The sequence below is a fragment of the Saccoglossus kowalevskii genome, chromosome 22 (genome assembly GCF_978046115.1).
Source record: "Saccoglossus kowalevskii chromosome 22, keSacKowa6.1, whole genome shotgun sequence".
NCBI lineage: Eukaryota > Metazoa > Hemichordata > Enteropneusta > Harrimaniidae > Saccoglossus > Saccoglossus kowalevskii.
In genome coordinates this window covers 2220314-2242668 of record NC_140662.1, presented here as the reverse complement: position 1 = coordinate 2242668, position 22355 = coordinate 2220314, and the positions used below count along the sequence as shown (strand labels likewise).

At 37.1% G+C, this 22355-nt stretch overlaps 1 protein-coding gene across 1 annotated transcript in view; it reads right to left on the bottom strand.

The window, feature by feature from the left end:
- Positions 1 to 2213: 2213 nt before the first annotated feature.
- The window catches only part of LOC102806757 (uncharacterized), an 82537-nt gene continuing 62395 nt past the window's right edge, over positions 2214 to 22355 (bottom strand). Inside the window, exons 8-14 of the mRNA XM_085495694.1 lie at positions 6691 to 6890; positions 6080 to 6340; positions 5716 to 5894; positions 5110 to 5230; positions 4791 to 4994; positions 4466 to 4490; positions 2214 to 3451 (exon numbers count right to left, since the gene is read on the bottom strand). Of these exons, the coding sequence (XP_085351820.1) occupies positions 3081 to 3451; positions 4466 to 4490; positions 4791 to 4994; positions 5110 to 5230; positions 5716 to 5894; positions 6080 to 6340; positions 6691 to 6890 (1361 nt within the window). The 3' untranslated portion in view covers positions 2214 to 3080. The remainder of the gene's footprint in view (positions 3452 to 4465; positions 4491 to 4790; positions 4995 to 5109; positions 5231 to 5715; positions 5895 to 6079; positions 6341 to 6690; positions 6891 to 22355) is intronic.

Below are 22355 nucleotides of genomic sequence, written 5' to 3'. Positions count from 1 at the left end.
GTAATATTCAGCCATATGTTAGTTCATTTCAGGAAATTGGAGAATTATTCCTTGGGGTGAATGAAAGTGAAGTAAAATCTGTGGACGGAAGATGATTGGCGTGACTAACGTGTGTGTTAGTAATGTCTGTAAATGAGAACAGTGGTTATCTGTGTTAGAGTCTAAAAATTAAAACCTAATTCAAAAAATTAAACATGTTTAAACTGCGTTCACATAATTGCAATTGCATGCGCTCATATAGCATAATCAATTTTGACCGCACCATTCGTGTTATTCAAATTGCTAAATCAGAAATTGCTACACCATCAAAATAATCTGTTTCGAACAGCCGATTAGCATTCTGATTATTGGCAGATTATTGTGAAGCCAGATGTATAACAACTCGCCACATTCTCTACTCAAGAGGGTTAATATCAATTTAAACAATTCCTTATGAGTAATACAATGGACGTTATTTATATATTAAAATAGAAGCGACTAAAACGTCAGGGTATTTAGCGCTGGATATGCGAGTAAAAAGTTCCGATTGTTTATGTTTTTAAATATCTTGTTTGTTTTATCGTATTAATATAAGTATGTATACAGTTAGAACAAACTTACTTATGATGAATTTGTTTCCTGTGGAAAAGTTGACTTAAAAATGATAGAAGGGAAGCCCGGCGACAAGAACACTGGTTGATAACAACAAATAGTAAGCTATAGCAGTTTATTTCATCTGACAGCAACCTGAGAATTGTATACGAAATGACCAAGCAATACTAGAGATTGTCTAGATATATTTGAGATAATTGTATTTGTTGTAGAAACTTGCAAGCATTTCCTGTAATTGTATTCTTACTGCAAGTGACATTTTTCTGGTTTTACGGTGATAGCGTGGGTAATATTTCCTGCTGAAGATATGTTGTGACAGATTCGAACACCTGTTCAATCACTGACAGTAATTACAATAGTGCCCAGAAGGGAATGACAATATAGGTTATTTCCAAATTAAATTGCCAGTATCACAAACCATATTTTTTTATCCTAATGTAATGTTCTGAATGAGTTGAGTATAGAATAAAATAATAAAAAAATAAAATAAAAATAAAATAAAATAAAAATAAAATAAAATAAAATAAATTAATTAAACCCACTCTCCCGCATTACGACAATATTCAGTATAATGTAATGTGGTGTAAAACGGAGACGACCTAGTTGACCTAGGAACGACATTAATGCAGTTGTTTTCAATGTATTATCGAGTTTATTAATTTATGGCATAGGAAATCAGTATGTTTTATGCATTATTGTCTGCAAACTCATATAGATGGCCTTATCAGCAGGGGTTGTACAAAATAAAACATAAAATCAAACGGATAATTTAGGATTATTGCTCAATATTGGTGCTTGGTGGGATTGTATCCACGCATCACACGAATCAAAGATTGTTATCCCTATTTGCAGGATTATTGATTGGTTATGGCTGTAGCCGGGATTACACGGATAGTATATAGTAAATTTCGTGGCTTAAATTAACCAATTCATCCATGAATCGTATTGAAAATACAATGGACGAATAAACTAACTCTAAAACCCAAAACGTTTGTATTGTTGAACCAAAGAAAGTAAAATTAGAATTTTCGTATCGCTTACACGATTTTCCCCTCGGTACCAGTATATCCTCGTCTTCCAGTGTGATCAAATCTTCTGCATTTGTCGTTCAATTTCGCATTCCCTGTTTCTTCAAATCAATTTCTGTTCCCTCTCTGGATTTCCCCCTATTTCGATGAGGCATATGCAGAATATTGGATTAAAGTAGATTGAGATCGTGCTATAATCCAAATCCCATTGAAAGGCTTGTAAGTAGACATTTTACTATGACGTATTTATTTTCATATTTTCATATTTTCATAATGTATATATTTTGTATTTTATTACTTTATAACGCCGAATTCCTTGTACCCACTTTTCCATTTCGAACATAACATCGCAACACCGAGCTCAGCGTCGTCGTATTATTTGTTTTGATTATCTAATGCCATTGAACATATTCCCGGCTATAACGTTGACGCGGAATATCATGACTTTCGCCGTGCCTTATTGTCACTGATATTCCGTGTTAAACGTCACGTAATGAGACAGTATTTGCATATTCATATGATAGAGACTTTCGTTACATGACGAACATTCTCTTACTTTTAATGAATTCAAGTTTGTTATGACTATTGATGAAATATTATCTACACAATCACTTTATTGACAAGAGCAAACCACAGAACAAAACAGAATAGAATAGAAATGATAGGCAACATTTTCTAGAGTATTTATTATTTGAAACAAAAAATATTTTCTAGAATAAAAAAATGTTTACAGAACCATGTAATCAGAACTGTTAAAGTTCATAAAACACTCGATTAGATAAAAAGAGTCATACATCTATTTGTTTAAAAAAAACATTTACTCATTTGATTTGCGGCTGTTTAAACAGACCTTGTATTAGTGACCCACCTTTTACCAACATTGTTAAGTACACACACACACATATATATGGAATATCTGGTATGTAACTTTATGTGCGTAGATGATGAGCTGAAAAAATAACACGGATGTGCATGACACAGGATACCTAATATATGCGTGTATGATCGCATGAAACCTGCTGCCGTCCCTCACCATACACATACATTAACATAACCGTAACATTGTTGCACATTCAGTTACTAAACGTAAATTTGACATTCTTACACACACGTGTATTCTATATAAATATAACATTGTTTCAGACGTACTGCATCTGCGTTATACACACTATATATTGATTTAATATTGCAACGGCGATTTCAGCGCCAGTTGTACATATTACGTTATTGTATGTGTATCGTATTCCACATCATTTTTCAAACATTCAGAGTCACAGTAAATACTAGTAAATGAGCCCACGACTAAGGGTACGAAGTGCCTCAGGTCACGTCTTTTTCAATGAATGGGAAACATCGGCAAAAGTTATAAAAACATACATGTTTATTTTATTTTATACCGGGTCTCTGCCAGGTGCGTAGTTAGCATTTGATGTGTGTCACACTAGTACACATCACACACATTTAGTGAAATCTAGTTGGAGTTTCGTAGACATTTTCTGTAATATCGTCTTTGATGACATCAGCGTATTGCTGTTTGCAATTAACGACCGATTCGTATTGGTTCATTTTAATATCTTTCCTGATGGGTGACATGTAACCCTGTTCATACTCTGCGATATTATCATACACATGACCAACGCCACCAAGTGTTGAATGGTCTGCAACTGCCGTGTTTTCATCTGCATCACTCTCTGTTTGTTTGCTTTTCTTCCTACGACATAACACAACTACACCTATAATAGTTATCGCTGTAACAACTACAGCAGCCGTTGCACCAAGTGGTAACACAATATCGATCACTGTACTACTATTTGTCTTTTCGTCTCGCGCACCTAAAATAGAAATATTCAAGTGTGATTGGTAGTCATATTGGTTTTATGTTACTATTATGTTATAAATTTGAAAGCAGCAAAATGCACGGACTATTTTATAATATATAAAACGACAGAAAGAATTTTATTTATTATTTTATGAAAATAAATATATAAAGGGTGGACAGGCGAAAAGGTGTTTAAAGTAAAGTTGAACTGATATCAAGATTTAGTACATTTAGGAAAGAAAGGGGGATTAGCTGTACATCATTGCGTCATAACACTAAAAAGACGGAGACTAGTGCATTAATTGGTGAGACTGAGTCGAGGTACTTATTTGGGCTAACATTGCGTCTGAGGACTTATCACGTTATAATGAGCAGTGCCGAATCGTTTATATCAATTATAATGAGAAGAAATAAATCAACTGTTTAGCTAGCATGTCGACGACGATAATCAGAGCTAACACGCTCATACGAGAGGATGCTGGTAAAAATAACCAGGGATTCCTAAAGGTGGCCATGCTAACAAAGATAGCGACTTTGCTTGTTGTGCAGACTAAGAGTTAACTACGTATTTCATGCAATAATTAGAACACATAGAGTGACTCTATGAGATCTAGTCGATATATAGTACACATCGAGAACTCGTATTCAAGCTTACTGCTGGGGGCTCAGTTAGTTGTGGAGAAGTCACTGTTTATCAACACAAATCACTGACGTGCGCGACTACCGCTTCAAAATGAACAAATCATAACGGGTATGTTATTTCAAAGATTCATAAAATGTGGGTGAATATTGTATATCCACGCATAAACATGTCTGTGCATTGTCCTATATCCAGATAACAGGTGGTTCTGATCAGCCAATAAGGGCGTCCCATCAGAAGAGAATACTGTCACATTGTGCTATGTATACGTTTAATAAAAGATACATTTAAGTTGATGATATATGCTTCAGTGCAATAATATAACAACCAGCACGCCAAGTAATTACTCTAATAGGAAGGTATGTACGTTTCATTAAATGAACTCACCTTCTGAACTTGCATTAACAGCAATCTATATAAAAAAAACATTAAATATTGTGTCAGTAAAAACTGAAGCCTGAATCTGTATTTACAAATGAAGAAATGGAAATTACTACAAATATCAAGGAAAGTTGAATTACTTGGAACAACGGAATTAATTTCTTGCAGTATAAGAGAGATAAATTTGTGAACCATCCTCGAATTGAATTACATAAACACTGAAATAAACAGCTTCATAAACGTTCAAGCTATAAATAGTTTTTGCCCATAAGGCTGTTCTTTTTGTGTCGTGTCTTAGCACTTTCATTGGAAGTAAGGTGTACTACTTTACCTGGTGTGATCTTGTAGTCGTAAGCATGGCGTTGTTTGTTGTTGTGATTGTAAATGAATAATAATATATGCTGTTTTCTTCTTGATTTTCAGTTGGAATTCCAAGCAAGTTTTCATCGAGTTCTACGGCGTAATCTCTATAATAACACTCATCGTCTTTTGGTATGCAAGCACAGTTTGGAAGCTCACATAATGAAACACCGATCTGAAAACAGGAGAATTTGCTACTGATTTATGTCTGGTGATGACAACTTGTATGCAAAGTATCGCTTCTAACGACATGCACAGTCAGAATTCGATAAGTTACTGTAGGAATTTACCGTTGTTTTTTTCACAACAACCTGACCACTACCACGCGTCACGTTGACATTCACCAAGTCCATCAAATGCCACTGAATAGTATGTACTCCACTGTGGTCATCGTAGGTTTGGAAAATAATCCTGGGATAAAAAGCAATATCTAGTGTGAAGTTGTAATGCGTCACTGACTGAAGGGAATTCAAAATGACACAATCAGAAAAAGGTTTGCTGTCGTAAAAGCAACATATGTTGCAATTGTTAAATAAAACCCCTCCCCCCTCCCCGTGCCGCCACCACTGATCGTACCATCCCCACGCCTGGATAATCAAACGCGTACTGATGCTACCCAACGCTATGCATTGTCAACATTCTTGTGCCTCAAACATTCACAATTTGCTCACTCGTATGTTTTTTCCTGTTGACTCACAACATTCACAAACCAGTGTATGTTAGATGGCGCTCTTTTTGTGACACCGGAATCACCAATTGATAGTGCCTGGTGTTGGCACGTGTCTTTGTATATGTCTCGTCTGAGGTTAAATATGGATTGCGTTAACACACTAAGAAACATTAAATAAACAACTGCGTTCACGTGGGAGTCATACATCATATTATATTGTACGTACCGTAAAGTAGATGGTTTTACATTTTTTACTGACGATATATTATGGATTTCTGGTCGCGACGAATCCACGTGAATCAGAACATCATCTTGGTTGCTGTTGCCCATCACGTCTGTAGCTCTCACCCATAAATGAATGGAATCACCGTCGTTACGGGGAACATCGAAATGTTGGAACTCATGCTATCAAAAAAGAGTATAAACAATTTAGAATTTAAATATAAACTCATTTTTCTGTCGAATATGGTCGAACATTTCAATATAGTATTTCACTTAAGTTTAGTGATTACAGTCACTTCCATTAATAATTTCATAGCACAAATTCTGAAATTTAATCATTTGTTATGAAGATGTCCATTATCAAGTACCATGACGTTTTCAATGCTGCTCCAGACTCCTGATGGATAACTGATAGTGCGACCTCCCTTGTTGTCTATATCGTAGTTCACTTCAAATCGGACGATGGCGTTGATGTTTGGTATTGCTTCACGTGACCTGGTTGCTGGAGGTTGACCCGTGACCTCTTCGTATTGTGACGTCAACGGAGGTGAATCATCTTCAATTGCGTTGAGGAATTTGTGTTGTCTGTGAAACCAGTTATAGAAATGTCCTGTCCACCGTAGCACCACCTGTGAAGCAATGCGTGAGAGGCTTGCGTGAAAACATTCAAATTGCTGTAGTGCTCACACCACTAAGAAACGAAGTTCTGTACGACAAATACTATTAGATGTTAATGAAAGGTCATAATTAGTATGATTAATACACTAATTATCAAAAGATTTGAGATATGCACTCTTTGTTCTAAATTATGTATATTATTGATATCGCGTCAAACTATTAGTTGTTATAATGTGCTTTATGATGTGGAGAGAATCCGTGATTATTACCTACACAGTGAAGAATAACGATGTTTAATATTTATCAAAATTGATTGAATAGTGTATCCATGAAATATTCTGAACTAAATTTTCTAACTTACTCTGGGCCCTGTGTTGTTTGTATCTTGAAGATCAGTTTGCCAAAGAAAGGATGTATTCTCTGCTGCCGAATCAACCCACATAGGGTACTGGTCAGTCGTATCAATATCTACTGCGTTGACGTCATCGAATATCAAAAACCGCCGGGCCCTATTATGGTTACCGGCCACGTCATCAACAATCAACATGACACAATACACTCCTGAAAATGACAAAAACAATGTTGTTGTTACAATATTGAAAAAGACAGAAAAACGACTCAACCACTGAAGACTACATGATCACTTGAACAAAAACGTGTCCGTGTAACGTCATGGTGAAGGTTAGCTGGAACAGTAAACATATAATACTAATTTTAAATTATTATGAAGTGTGTGCGTATCATTTGTACTATCCCGTTCCGAGAACTGTGTAGATCTACTAGACCCGGGTCCCGTAAAGTGATAGCGATCAGTGTAGTTGGTAGATATACTATACCTGGATCACTTAATGAGATAGTGAACTGTTTAGTTGGTAGATCTACAATACCTGGGTCATTTAATGAGATAGTGAACTGTGTAGTTGGTAGATCTACAATACCTGGATCACTTAATATGATAGTGAACTGTTTAGTTGGTAGATCTACAATACCTGGGTCATTTAATGAGATAGTGAACTGTGTAGTTGGTAGATCTACAATACCTGGATCACTTAATATGATAGTGAACTGTGTAGTTGGTAGATCCACTATATCTGGGTCACGTAAAGGGTTAGTGAGCTGTGTAGTTGGTAGATCTACTATACCTGAGTCATTTAAGGTAGAGATGTAGGTTTGTGTGCACTTGGGAGTGATTTTTTTTTTTGCTTTTTATCATCCAAACAGTCTTGGCTATATACTGTTAAAATTTTGTAGAATTGTGAATAGTGGAACATACTCAAAAAAGATTTCAAAATGAAGATAACAGGTTGCAAACAGTATCTCTTTTGAATGCTTAGCAAGATTTAGCAAGGCTGTACATAAATATTAAAACAGGAACATGGTGAAAATAAGAAATGACGGGATCTCCATATTATGCACTATATTTAACTTTTAACAAAACGATAATACATTTAAATTTGGAACTGTTACATCCATTTTAATTATGAGCATTAGCAAACTTCTTACTGAGTGAATTGTTATGCAAATTAGTAATTATCTCAGCTTCTTTTTAGTGCACATCCCGGAACATAAAAAAATAGCTCCTAGACGCTTGGACCTTTTGTTTTGAAATTTTCACAAATGATTGACAATGTGTTTATCTTCAAAACGCCGTCGGGGCATTGTTTTTATTTGAACAGTGTTAAATTACAACAATCGTACAGACAACTAGCCTTGGGTCTTAAATTATGCATACACTTGAAGTAGTGAAATTTGCCCTGCAAAAACGACAACTGGTAGACAGTTTTCAAGACGGCACTTTCTACATAGTGAACAGATGTATCCATAAACCAATTTTGACAGGAAACAGAAGCATGGTTTAGAAGCTATTTTTTAAATCACTTTTGACCAAAAAGCACATTATTGTGCATATTTCAAACTACAGTGTCCATACAAAAAAAAAATACTAACAAAATTGTAAAATTCATACAATAAGCTTTCCGAAAATATATAGTTTTGTGGACAAGGGAGATCATCTTGGTTTTCTAATTAACTAATTAACTAACTGTCAAGTAAACTGCATTTCTACCATAATGTGACAGTGAAGTGTGTAGTAAGTAGATCTACTATACCTGGGTCACGTAAAGGGACAGTGAACTGTGTAGTTGGTAAATCTACTATACCTGGGTCATTTAATGAGATAGTGAACTGTGTAGTTGATAGATAAATTATTCCAGGGTCACGCAAAGGGATAGCGAACTGTGTAGTGGGTAGATCTACTATACTTGGGTCATTTAAAGAGATAGTGAACTGTGTAGTTGGTAGATCTACTATACCTGGGTCACTTAATGTGATAGTGAACTGTGTAGTTGGTAGATCTACTATACCTGGGTCACGTGAAGGGATAGTGAACTATGTAGTTCGTAGATCTACTATACCTGGGACACGTAAAGGGATAGTGAACTGTGTAGTTTGTAGATCTATTATACCTAGGTCACTTAATGTGATAGTGAACTGTGTAGTTGGCAGATCTACTATACCTGGGTCATTTAATGAGATAGTGAACTGTCTAGTTGGTAGATCAACGATACCTGGATCACTTAAATGATAGTGAACTGTGTAGTTGGTAGATCTACTATACCTGGGTCATTTAATGAGATAGTGAACTGTCTAGTTGGTAGATCTACCATACCTGGATCACTTAAAGTGATAGTGAACTTTGTAGTTGATATATCTACTATACCTGGGTCACGTAAAGCGACAGAGAACTTTGTAGTTGGTGGATCATCTATACCTGGGTCATTTAATGAGATAGGGAACTGTGTAGTTGGTAGATCTACTATACCCGGATCATTTAATGAGGTAGTGAACGGTCTAGTTGGTAGATCTACTATACCTGGGCCATTTAATAAGATAGTGAACTGTCTAGTTTGTAGATCTACTGTACCTGGATCACTCAAAGTGACAGTGAACATTGTAGTTGGTAGAACTACTATACCTGGGACATGTAAAGGGACAGAGAACTGTATAGTCGGTAAATCTACTATACCTGGGTCACGTAAAGGGATAGTGAACTGTGTAGTTTGTAGATCTACTATACCTAGGTCACTTAATGTGATAGTGAACTGTGTAGTTGGTAGATCTACTATACCTTGGTCATTAAAATAGATAGTGAACTGTGTAGTTGGTAGATCTACTATACCTGGGTCAATTAAAGTGATTGCGAACTGTGTAGTTGATAGATATATTATTCCAGGGTCACGCAAAGGGATAGCGAACTGTTTAGTTGGTAGATCTACTATACCTGGATCATTTAAAGAGATAGTGAACGTGTATTTGATAGACAAATTATTCCAGGGTCACGCAAAGGGATAGCGAACTGTGTAGTTGGTAGATCTAATATACCTGAGTCATGTAATGAGGTAGTGAACTGTCTTATTGGTAGATCTACTATACCTGGGTCATTTAATGAGATAATGAACTGTCTAGTTGGTAGATGTACTATACCTGGATCACTAAAAGTTACAGTGAAATGTGTAGTCGGTAGGTATACTATACCTGGATCACCTAAAGGGATAATGAACAGTGTAGTTGGTATATCTACCAAAGCTGGTTCACGTAAAGGGATAGTGAACTGTGTAGTTTGTAGATCTATTATACCTAGGTCACTTAATGTGATAGTGAACTGTGTAGTTGGTAGATCTACTATACCTGGTTCATTTAATGAAGTAGTGAACTGTCTAGTTGGTAGATCTACTATACCTGGGACACGTAAAGGGATAGTGAACTGTGTAGCTGGTAGGTCTACTATACCTGGGTCACGTAAAGGGATAGTGAACTGTGTAGTTGGTAGATCTACTATACCAGGGTCATTTAATGAGCTAGTGAACTGTCTAGTTGGTAGATCTACTATACCTGGGTCATTAAATGAGATAGTGAACTGTGTAGTTGATAGATAAATTATTCCAGGGTCACGCAAAGTGATAGCAAACTGTGTAGTGGGTAGATCTACTATACTTGGGTCATTTAAAGAGATAGTGAACTGTCTAGTTGGTAGATCAACCTACCTGGGTCATTAAATGAGATAGTGAACTGTGTAGTTGATAGATAAATTATTCCAGGGTCACGCAAAGGGAATGCGAACTGTGTAGTGGGTAGATCTACTATACTTGGGTCATTTAAAGAGATAGTGAACTGTGTAATTGGTAGATCTACTATACCTGGGTCAATTAAAGTAATAGCGAACTGTGTAGCTGGTAGATCTACTATACTTGGGTCACGTAAAGGGACAGTGAACTGTATAGTGGGTAGATCTAAAATACTTGGGTCATTTAAAGAGATAGTGAACTGTCTGGTTGGTAGATCTACTATACCTGGGTCATTTAAAGAGATAGTGAACTGTGTAGTTGGTAGATCTACTATACCTGGGTCACTTAATGTGATAGTGAACTGTGTAGTTGGTAGATCTACTATACCTGGGTCACGTGAAGGGATAGTGAACTATGTAGTTCGTAGATCTACTATACCTGGGACACGTAAAGGGATAGTGAACTGTGTAGTTTGTAGATCTATTATACCTAGGTCACTTAATGTGATAGTGAACTGTGTAGTTGGTAGATCTACTATACCTGGGACACGTAAAGGGACAGTGAACTGTGTAGTTGGTAGATCTACTATACCTGGGTCATTTAATGAGATAGTGAACTGTGTAGTTGATAGATAAATTATTCCAGGGTCACGCAAAGGGATAGCGAACTGTGTAGTGGGTAGATCTACTATACTTGGGTCATTTAAAGAGATAGTGAACTGTGTAGTTGGTAGATCTACTATACTTGGGTCATTTGAAGAGATAGTGAACTGTGTAGTTCGTAGATCTACTATACCTGGGTCACTTAATGTGATAGTGAACTGTGTAGTTGGTAGATCTACTATACCTGGGTCACGTGAAGGGATAGTGAACTATGTAGTTCGTAGATCTACTATACCTGGGACACGTAAAGGGATAGTGAACTGTGTAGTTTGTAGATCTATTATACCTAGGTCACTTAATGTGATAGTGAACTGTGTAGTTGGTAGATCTACTATACATGGATCACGAAAGGGATAGTGAACAGTGAGTTTGTAGATCTATTATACCTAGGTCACTTAATGTGATAGTGAACTGTGTAGTTGGTAGATCTACTATACCTGGGTCATTTAATGAAGTAGTGAACTCTCTAGTTGGTAGATCTACTATACCTGGGTCATTTAATGAGATAGTGAACTGTCTAGTTGGTAGATCAACGATACCTGGATCACTTAAAAGATAGTGAACTTTGTAGTTGATATATCTACTATACCTGGGTCACGTAAAGCGACAGTGAACTTTGTAGTTGGTGGATCTTCTATACCTGGGTCATTTAATGAGATAGGGAACTGTGTAGTTGATAGGTATATTATTCCTGGTCCACGCAAAGGGATAGCTCACTGTGTAGTTGGCAGATCTACTATACCTGGGTCATTAAAATAGATAGTGAACTGTGTAAATGGTAGATCTACTATACCTGGGTCAAATAAAGTAATAGCGAACTGTGTAGTTGGTAGATCCACTATACCTGGTTCACCTAATATGATAGTGAATAGTGTAGCTGGTAGATCTACTATACCTGGGTCACGTAAAGGGACAGTAAACTGTGCAGTTGGTAAATCTACTATACCTGGGTCATTTAATGAGGTAGTGAACTGTCTAGTTGGTAGATCTACTATACCTGGGTCATTTAATGAGATAGTGAACTGTGTAGTTGGTAGATCTACAATACCTGGGTCACTTAATGAGATAGTGAACTGTTTAGTTGGTAGATCCACTATATCTGGGTCACGTAAAGGGTTAGTGAGCTGTGTAGTTGGTAGATCTACTATACCTGAGTCATTTAAGGTAGAGATGTAGGTTTGTGTGCACTTGGGAGTGATTTTTTTTTTTTGCTTTTTATCATCCAAACAGTCTTGGCTATATACTGTTAAAATTTTGTAGAATTGTGAATAGTTGGACATACTCAAAAAAGATTTCAAAATGAAGATAACAGGTTGCAAACAGTATCTCTTTTGAATGCTTAGCAAGATTTAGCAAGGCTGTACATAAATATTAAAACAGGAACATGGTGAAAAAAAGAAATGACGGGATCTCCATATTATGCACTATATTTAACTTTTAACAAAACGATAATACATTTAAATTTGGAACTGTTACATCCATTTTAATTATGAGCATTAGCAAACTTCTTACTGAGTGAATTGTTATGCAAATTAGTAATTATCTCAGCTTCTTTTTAGTGCACATCCCGGAACATAAAAAAATAGCTCCTAGACGCTTGGACCTTTTGTTTTGAAATTTTCACAAATGATTGACAATGTGTTTATCTTCAAAACGCCGTCGGGGCATTGTTTTTATTTGAACAGTGTTAAATTACAACAATCGTACAGACAACTAGCCTTGGGTCTTAAATTATGCATAAACTTGAAGTAGTGAAATTTGCCCTGCAAAAACGACAACTGGTAGACAGTTTTCAAGACGGCACTTTCTACATAGTAAACAGATGTATCCATAAACCAATTTTGACAGGAAACAGAAGCATGGTTTAGAAGCTATTTTTTTAAATCACTTTTGACCAAAAAGCACATTATTGTGCATATTTCAAACTACAGTGTCCATACAAGAAAAATACTAACAAAATTGTAAAATTCATACAATAAGCTTTCCGAAAATATATAGTTTTGTGGACAAGGGAGATCATCTTGGTTTTCTAATTAACTAATTAACTAACTGTCAAGTAAACAGCATTTCTACCATAATGTGACAGTGAAGTGTGTAGTAAGTAGATCTACTATACCTGGGTCACGTAAAGGGACAGTGAACTGTGTAGTTGGTAAATCTACTATACCTGGGTCATTTAATGAGATAGTGAACTGTGTAGTTGATAGATAAATTATTCCTGGGTCACGCAAAGGGATAGCGAACTGTGTAGTGGGTAGATCTACTATACTTGGGTCATTTAAAGAGATAGTGAACTGTGTAGTTGGTAGATCTACTATACCTGGGTCACTTAATGTGATAGTGAACTGTGTAGTTGGTAGATCTACTATACCTGGGTCACGTGAAGGGATAGTGAACTATGTAGTTCGTAGATCTACTATACCTGGGACACGTAAAGGGATAGTGAACTGTGTAGTTTGTAGATCTATTATACCTAGGTCACTTAATGTGATAGTGAACTGTGTAGTTGGTAGATCTACTATACCTGGGTCATTTAATGAGATAGTGAACTGTCTAGTTGGTAGATCAACGATACCTGGATCACTTAAATGATAGTGAACTGTGTAGTTGGTAGATCTACTATACCTGGGTCATTTAATGAGATAGTGAACTGTCTAGTTGGTAGATCTACCATACCTGGATCACTTAAAGTGATAGTGAACTTTGTAGTTGATATATCTACTATACCTGGGTCACGTAAAGCGACAGAGAACTTTGTAGTTGGTGGATCATCTATACCTGGGTCATTTAATGAGATAGGGAACTGTGTAGTTGGTAGATCTACTATACCCGGATCATTTAATGAGGTAGTGAACGGTCTAGTTGGTAGATCTACTATACCTGGGCCATTTAATAAGATAGTGAACTGTCTAGTTTGTAGATCTACTGTACCTGGATCACTCAAAGTGACAGTGAACATTGTAGTTGGTAGAACTACTATACCTGGGCCATGTAAAGGGACAGAGAACTGTATAGTCGGTAGATCTACTATACCTGGGTCACGTAAAGGGATAGTGAACTGTGTAGTTTGTAGATCTACTATACCTAGGTCACTTAATGTGATAGTGAACTGTGTAGTTGGTAGATCTACTATACCTTGGTCATTAAAATAGATAGTGAACTGTGTAGTTGGTAGATCTACTATACCTGGGTCAATTAAAGTGATTGCGAACTGTGTAGTTGATAGATATATTATTCCAGGGTCACGCAAAGGGATAGCGAACTGTTTAGTTGGTAGATCTACTATACCTGGATCATTTAAAGAGATAGTGAACGTGTATTTGATAGATAAATTATTCCAGGGTCACGCAAAGGGATAGCGAACTGTGTAGTTGGTAGATCTAATATACCTGAGTCATGTAATGAGGTAGTGAACTGTCTTATTGGTAGATCTACTATACCTGGGTCATTTAATGAGATAATGAACTGTCTAGTTGGTAGATGTACTATACCTGGATCACTAAAAGTTACAGTGAAATGTGTAGTCGGTAGGTATACTATACCTGGATCACCTAAAGGGATAATGAACAGTGTAGTTGGTATATCTACCAAAGCTGGTTCACGTAAAGGGATAGTGAACTGTGTAGTTTGTAGATCTATTATACCTAGGTCACTTAATGTGATAGTGAACTGTGTAGTTGGTAGATCTACTATACCTGGTTTATTTAATGAAGTAGTGAACTGTCTAGTTGGTAGATCTACTATACCTGGGACACGTAAAGGGATAGTGAACTGTGTAGCTGGTAGGTCTACTATACCTGGGTCACGTAAAGGGATAGTGAACTGTGTAGTTGGTAAATCTACTATACCAGGGTCATTTAATGAGCTAGTGAACTGTCTAGTTGGTAGATCTACTATACCTGGGTCATTAAATGAGATAGTGAACTGTGTAGTTGATAGATAAATTATTCCAGGGTCACGCAAAGGGATAGCGAACTGTGTAGTGGGTAGATCTACTATACTTGGGTCATTTAAAGAGATTGTGAACTGTCTAGTTGGTAGATCAACCTACCTGGGTCATTAAATGAGATAGTGAACTGTGTAGTTGATAGATAAATTATTCCAGGGTCACGCAAAGGGAATGCGAACTGTGTAGTGGGTAGATCTACTATACTTGGGTCATTTAAAGAGATAGTGAACTGTGTAATTGGTAGATCTACTATACCTGGGTCAATTAAAGTAATAGCGAACTGTGTAGCTGGTAGATCTACTATACTTGGGTCACGTAAAGGGACAGTGAACTGTATAGTGGGTAGATCTAAAATACTTGGGTCATTTAAAGAGATAGTGAACTGTCTGGTTGGTAGATCGACGATACCTGGATCACTTAAATGATAGCGAACTATGTAGTTCGTAGATCTACTATACCTGGGTCACGTAAAGGGATAGTGAAATGTGTAGTTGCTAGATCTACTATACCAGGGTCACTTAATGTGATTGTGAACTGTGTAGTTGATAGATCTACTATAACTGGGTCATTTAATTAGATAGTGAACTGTGTAGTTGTTAGATCTCCTATACCTGGGTCATTTAATGAGAGAGTGAACTGTCTAGTTGGTAGATCAACTATACCTGATCACTTAAAGTGATAGTGAACTTTGTTGTTGATATATCTACTATACCTGGGTCACGTAAAGCGACAGCGAACGTTGTAATTGGTAGATCTACTATACCTGGTCATTTAATGAGATAGGGAAGTGTGTAGTTGATAGGTATATTATTCCTGGGCCAAGCAAAGCGATAGTGAACTGTGTAATTGGTAGATCTACTATACCTGGGTCAATTAAAGTAATAGCGAACTGTGTAGTTGGTAGATCCACTATACCTGTGTCACCTAATGTGATAGTGAATAGTGTAGCTGGTAGATCTACTGTACCTGGGTCACGTAAAGGGACAGCGAACTGTGTAGTTCGTAAATCTACTATACCTGGGTCATTTAATGAGATAGTGAACTGTGTAGTTGATAGATATATTATTCCAGGGTCACGCAAAGGGATAGCGAACTGTTTAGTTGGTAGATCTACTATACCTGGGTCATTTAAAGAGATAGTGAACTGTGTAGTTGATAGATAAATTATTCCAGGGTCACGCAAAGGGATAGCGAACTGTGTAGTTGGTAGATCTAATATACCTGGGTCATTTAATGAGGTAGTGAACTGTCTAATTGGTAGATCTACTATACCTGGGTCATTTAATGAGATAGTGAACCGTCTAGTTGGTAGATGTACTATACCTGGATCACTCAAAGTTACAGTGAACTGTGTAGTCGGTAGATATACTATACCTGGATCACGTAAAGGGATAGTGAACTGTGTAGTTGGTATATCTACCAAAGCTGTTTCACGTAAAGGGATAGTGAACTGTGTAGTTGGTAGATCTACTATACCTAGGTCACTTAATGTGATAGTGAATAGTGTAGCTGGTAGTTCTACTATACCTGGGTCACGTAAAGGGACAGTGAACTGTGTAGTTGGTAGATCTACTATACCTGGGTCATTTAAAGAGATAGTGAACGTGTATTTGATAGATAAATTATTCCAGGGTCACGCAAAGGGATAGCGAACTGTGTAGTAGGTAGATCTAATATACCTGGGTCATTTAATGAGGTAGTGAACTGTCTAATTGGTAGATCTACTATACCTGGGTCATTTAATGAGATAGTGAACTGTCTAGTTGGTAGATGTACTATACCTGGCTCACTCAAAGTTACAGTGAACTGTGTAGTCGGTAGATATACTATACCTGGGTCAGTTAAAGTAATAGCGAATTGTGTGGTTGGTAGATCCACTATACCTGGGTCACTTAATGTGATAGTGAATAGTGTAGCTGGTAGATTTACTATACCTGGGTCACGTAAAGGGACAGTGAACTGTGTAATTGGTAGATCTACTATACCTGGGTCATTTAATGAGATAGTGAACTGTGTAGTTGATAGATAAATTATTCCAGGGTCACGCAAAGGGATAGCGAACTGTGTAGTGGGTAGATCTACCATACTTGGGTCATTTAAAGAGATAGTGAACAGTGTAGTTGGTAGATCTACTATACTTGGGTCATTTAAAGAGATAGTGAACTGTGTAGTTGGTAGATCTACTATACCTGGGTCACTTAATGTGATAGTGAACTGTGTAGTTGGTAGATCTACTATACCTGGGTCACGTGAAGGGATAGTGAACTATGTAGTTCGTAGATCTACTATACCTGGGACACGTAAAGGGATAGTGAACTGTGTAGTTTGTAGATCTATTATACCTAGGTCACTTAATGTGATAGTGAACTGTGTAGTTGGTAGATCTACTATACCTGGGACACGTAAAGGGACAGTGAACTGTGTAGTTGGTAGATCTACTATACCTGGGTCATTTAATGAGATAGTGAACTGTGTAGTTGATAGATAAATTATTCCAGGGTCACGCAAAGGGATAGCGAACTGTGTAGTGGGTAGATCTACTATACTTGGGTCATTTAAAGAGATAGTGAACTGTGTAGTTGGTAGATCTACTATACTTGGGTCATTTAAAGAGATAGTGAACTGTGTAGTTGGTAGATCTACTATACCTGGGTCACTTAATGTGATAGTGAACTGTGTAGTTGGTAGATCTACTATACCTGGGTCACGTGAAGGGATAGTGAACTATGTAGTTCGTAGATCTACTATACCTGGGACACGTAAAGGGATAGTGAACTGTGTAGTTTGTAGATCTATTATACCTAGGTCACTTAATGTGATAGTGAACTGTGTAGTTGGTAGATCTACTATACATGGATCACGAAAGGGATAGTGAACAGTGTAGTTTGTAGATCTATTATACCTAGGTCACTTAATGTGATAGTGAACTGTGTAGTTGGTAGATCTACTATACCTGGGTCATTTAATGAAGTAGTGAACTCTCTAGTTGGTAGATCTACTATACCTGGGTCATTTAATGAGATAGTGAACTGTCTAGTTGGTAGATCAACGATACCTGGATCACTTAAAAGATAGTGAACTTTGTAGTTGATATATCTACTATACCTGGGTCACGTAAAGCGACAGTGAACTTTGTAGTTGGTGGATCTTCTATACCTGGGTCATTTAATGAGATAGGGAACTGTGTAGTTGATAGGTATATTATTCCTGGTCCACGCAAAGGGATAGCTCACTGTGTAGTTGGCAGATCTACTATACCTGGGTCATTAAAATAGATAGTGAACTGTGTAAATGGTAGATCTACTATACCTGGGTCAAATAAAGTAATAGCGAACTGTGTAGTTGGTAGATCCACTATACCTGGTTCACCTAATATGATAGTGAATAGTGTAGCTGGTAGATCTACTATACCTGGGTCACGTAAAGGGACAGTAAACTGTGCAGTTGGTAAATCTACTATACCTGGGTCATTTAATGAGATAGTGATCTGTGTAGTTGATAGATAAATTATTCCAGGGTCACGCAAAGGGATAGCGAACTGTGTAGTTGATAGATCTAATAAACCTGGGTCATTTAAAGAGATAGTGAACGTGTATTTGATAGATAATTTATTCCAGGGTCACGCAAAGTGATAGCGAACTGTGTAGTTGGTATATCTAATATACCTGGGTCATTTAATGAGGCAGTGAACTGTCTAATTGGTAGATCTACTATACCTGGGTCATTTAATGAGATAGTGAACTGACTAGTTGGTAGATGTACTATACCTGGATCACTCAAAGTTACAGTGAACTGTGTAGTCGGTAGATATACTATACCTGTATCACGTAAAGGGATAGTGAACTGTGTAGTTGGTATATCTACCAAAACTGGTACACGTAAAGGAATAGTGAACTGTGTAGTTTGTAGATCTATTATACCTAGGTCACTTAATATGATAGTGAACTGTGTAGTTGATATATCTACTATACCTGGGTCATTTAATGAAGTAGTGAACTGTCTAGTTGGTAGATCAACGATACCTGGATCACTTAAATGATAGCGAACTTTGTAGTTGGTAGATCTACTATACCTGGGTCACGTAAAGGGACCGTGAACTGTGTAGTTGGTAGATCTACTATACCTGGGTCACTTAATGTGATAGTGAACTGTGTAGTTGATAGATCTACTATACCTGGGTCATTTAATTAGGTAGTGAACTGTGTAGTTGGTAGATCTACTATACCTGGGTCATTTAATGAGATAGTGAACTGTCTAGTTGGTAGATCTACTATACCTGGGTCAGTTAAAGTAATAGCGAATTGTGTGGTTGGTAGATCCACTATAACTGGGTCACTTAATGTGATAGTGAATAGTGTAGCTGGTAGATCTACTATACCTGGGTCATGTAAAGGGACAGTGAACTGTGTAGTTGGTATATCTACTATACCTGGGTCATTTAATGAGGTAGTGAACTGTGTAGTTGGTACATCTACTATATCTGGGTCATTTAATGAGATAGTGAACTGTGTAGTTGATAGATAAATTATTCCAGGGTCACGCAAAGGGATAGCGAACTGTGTAGTGGGTAGATCTACTATACGTGGGTCATTTAATGTGATAGTGAACTGTGTAGTTGGTAGATCTACTATACCTGGGTCACTTAATGTGATAGTGAACTGTGTAGTTTGTAGATCTACTATACCTGGGTCACGTGAAGGGATAGTGAACTATGTAGTTTGTAGATCTACTATACTTGGGTCACGTAAAGGGATTGTGAACTGTGTAGTTGGTAGATCTACTATATTTGGGTCATTTAATGAGATAGGGAACTGTGTAGTTGATAGGTATATTATTCCTGGGCCATGCAAAGGGATAGCGAACTGTGTAGTTGGCAGATCTACTATACCTGGGTCACCAAATGTGATAGTGAATAGTGTAGCTGGTAGATCTACTATACCTGGGTCACGTGAAGGGACAGTGAAGTGTGTAGTCGGTAAATCTACTATACCTGGGTCATTTAATGCGGTAGTGAACTGTCTAGTTGGTAGATCTACTATACCTGGGTCATTTAATGAGATAGTGAACTGTGTAGTTGATATATATATATTATTCCAGGGTCACGCAAATGGATAGCGAACTGTTTAGTTGGTAGATCTACTATACCTGGGTCACGTAAAGGGACAGTGAAATGTGTAGTTGGTTGATCTACTATACCTGGGTCAATTAAAGTGATAGCGAACTGTGTAGTTGGTAGATCTACCATACCTGGGTCACTAAATGTGATAGTGAATTGTTTAGCAGGTAGATGTACAATACCTGGGTCATTTAATGAGATAGTGAACTATCTAGTTGGTAGAACTACTATACCTGAGTCAATTAAAGTGATAGCGAACTGTGTAGTTGATAGATCTACTATACCTGGGTCACGTGAATGGATAGCGAACTGTGTAGTTGGTAGATCTACTATACCTTGGTCAATTAAAGTGATAGTGAACTGTGTAGTTGATAGACCTACTATAACTGGGTCATTTAATTAGATAGTGAACTGTGTAGTTGATAGATCTACTATACCTGGGTCATTTAATTAGATAGTGAACTGTGTAGTTCGTAGATCTACTATACCTCGGTCACTTAATGTGATAGTGAACTGTGTAGTTGATAGATCTACTATAACTGGGTCATTTAATTAGATAGTGAACTGTGTAGTTGATAGATCTACTATAACTGGGTCATTTAATTAGATAGTGAACTGTGTAGTTCGTAGATCTACTATACCTGCGTCACTTAATGTTATAGTGAACTGTGTAGTTCGTAGATCTACTATACCTGGGTTACGTAAATGGATAGTGAACTGTGTATTTGGTAGATCTACTATACCACGGTCATTTAATGTGATAGTGTACTGTGTAGTTGATAGATCTACTATAACTGGGTCATTTAATTAGATAGTGAACTGTGTAGTTGATAGATCTACTATAACTGGGTCATTTAATTAGATAGTGAACTGTGTAGTTGGTAGATCTACTATACCTGGATCACTTAATGTGATAGTGAACTGTGTAGTTGGTAGATCTACTATACCTGGGTCACGTAAAGGGATAGTGAACTATGTAGTTGGTAGATCTACTATACCTCGGTCACTTAATGTGATAGTGAACTGTGTAGTTGATAGATCTACTATAACTGGGTCATTTAATTAGATAGTGAACTGTGTAATTGGTAGATCTACTATACATGGGTCATTTAATGAGATAGTGAACTGTCTAGTTGGTAGATCTAATATACCTGGATCACTTAAAGTGATAGTGAACTTTGTAGTTGATATATCTACTATACCTGGGTCACGTAAATGGACAGTGAACTGTGTAGTTGGTAGATCTACTATACTTGGGTCACGTAAAGCGAGAGTGAACTTTGTAGTTGGTAGATCTACTATACCTGGGTCATTTAATGAGATAGGGAACTGTGTAGTTGATAGGTATATTATTCCTGGGCCATGCAAAGTGATAGCGAACTGTGTTGTTGGCAGATCTACTATACCTGGGTCACCTAATGTGATAGTGAATAGTGTAGCTGGTAGATCTACTATACCTGGGTCACGTGAAGGGACAGTGAACTGTGTAGTCGGTAAATCTACTACACCTGGGTCATTTAATGTGGTAGTGAACTGTCTAGTTGGTAGATCTACTATACCTGGGTCATTTAATGAGATAGTGAACTGTGTAGTTGATATATATATATTATTCCAGGGTCACGCAAAGGGATAGCAAACTGTTTAGTTGGTAGATCTACTATACCTGGGTCACGTAAAGGGACAGTGAACTGTGTAGTTGGTTGATCTACTATACCTGGGTCAATTAAAGTGATAGCGAACTGTGTAGTTGGTAGATCTACTATACCTGGGTCACTAAATGTGATAGTGAATTGTGTAGCAGGTAGATGTACAATACCTGGGTCATTTAATGAGATAGTGAACTATCTAGTTGGTAGAACTACTATACCTGAGTCAATTAAAGTGATAGCGAACTGTGTAGTTGATAGATCTACTATACCTGGGTCACGTGAATGGATAGCGAACTGTGTAGTTGGTAGATCTACTATACCTGGGTCACGTAAAGAGATAGTGAACTGTGCAGTTGGTAGATATACTATACCTGGATCACGTCACGAGATAGTGAACTGTGTAGTTGGTAGATCTACTATACCTTGGTCAAATAAAGTGATTGCGAACTGCATAGTTGGTAGATCTACTATACCTGGGTCACGTAAATGGATAGTGAACTGTGTAGTTGGTAGATCTACTATACCTGGGTCACGTAAAGGGATAGTGAACTGTGTAGTTGGTAGATCTACTATGCCTTGGTCAATT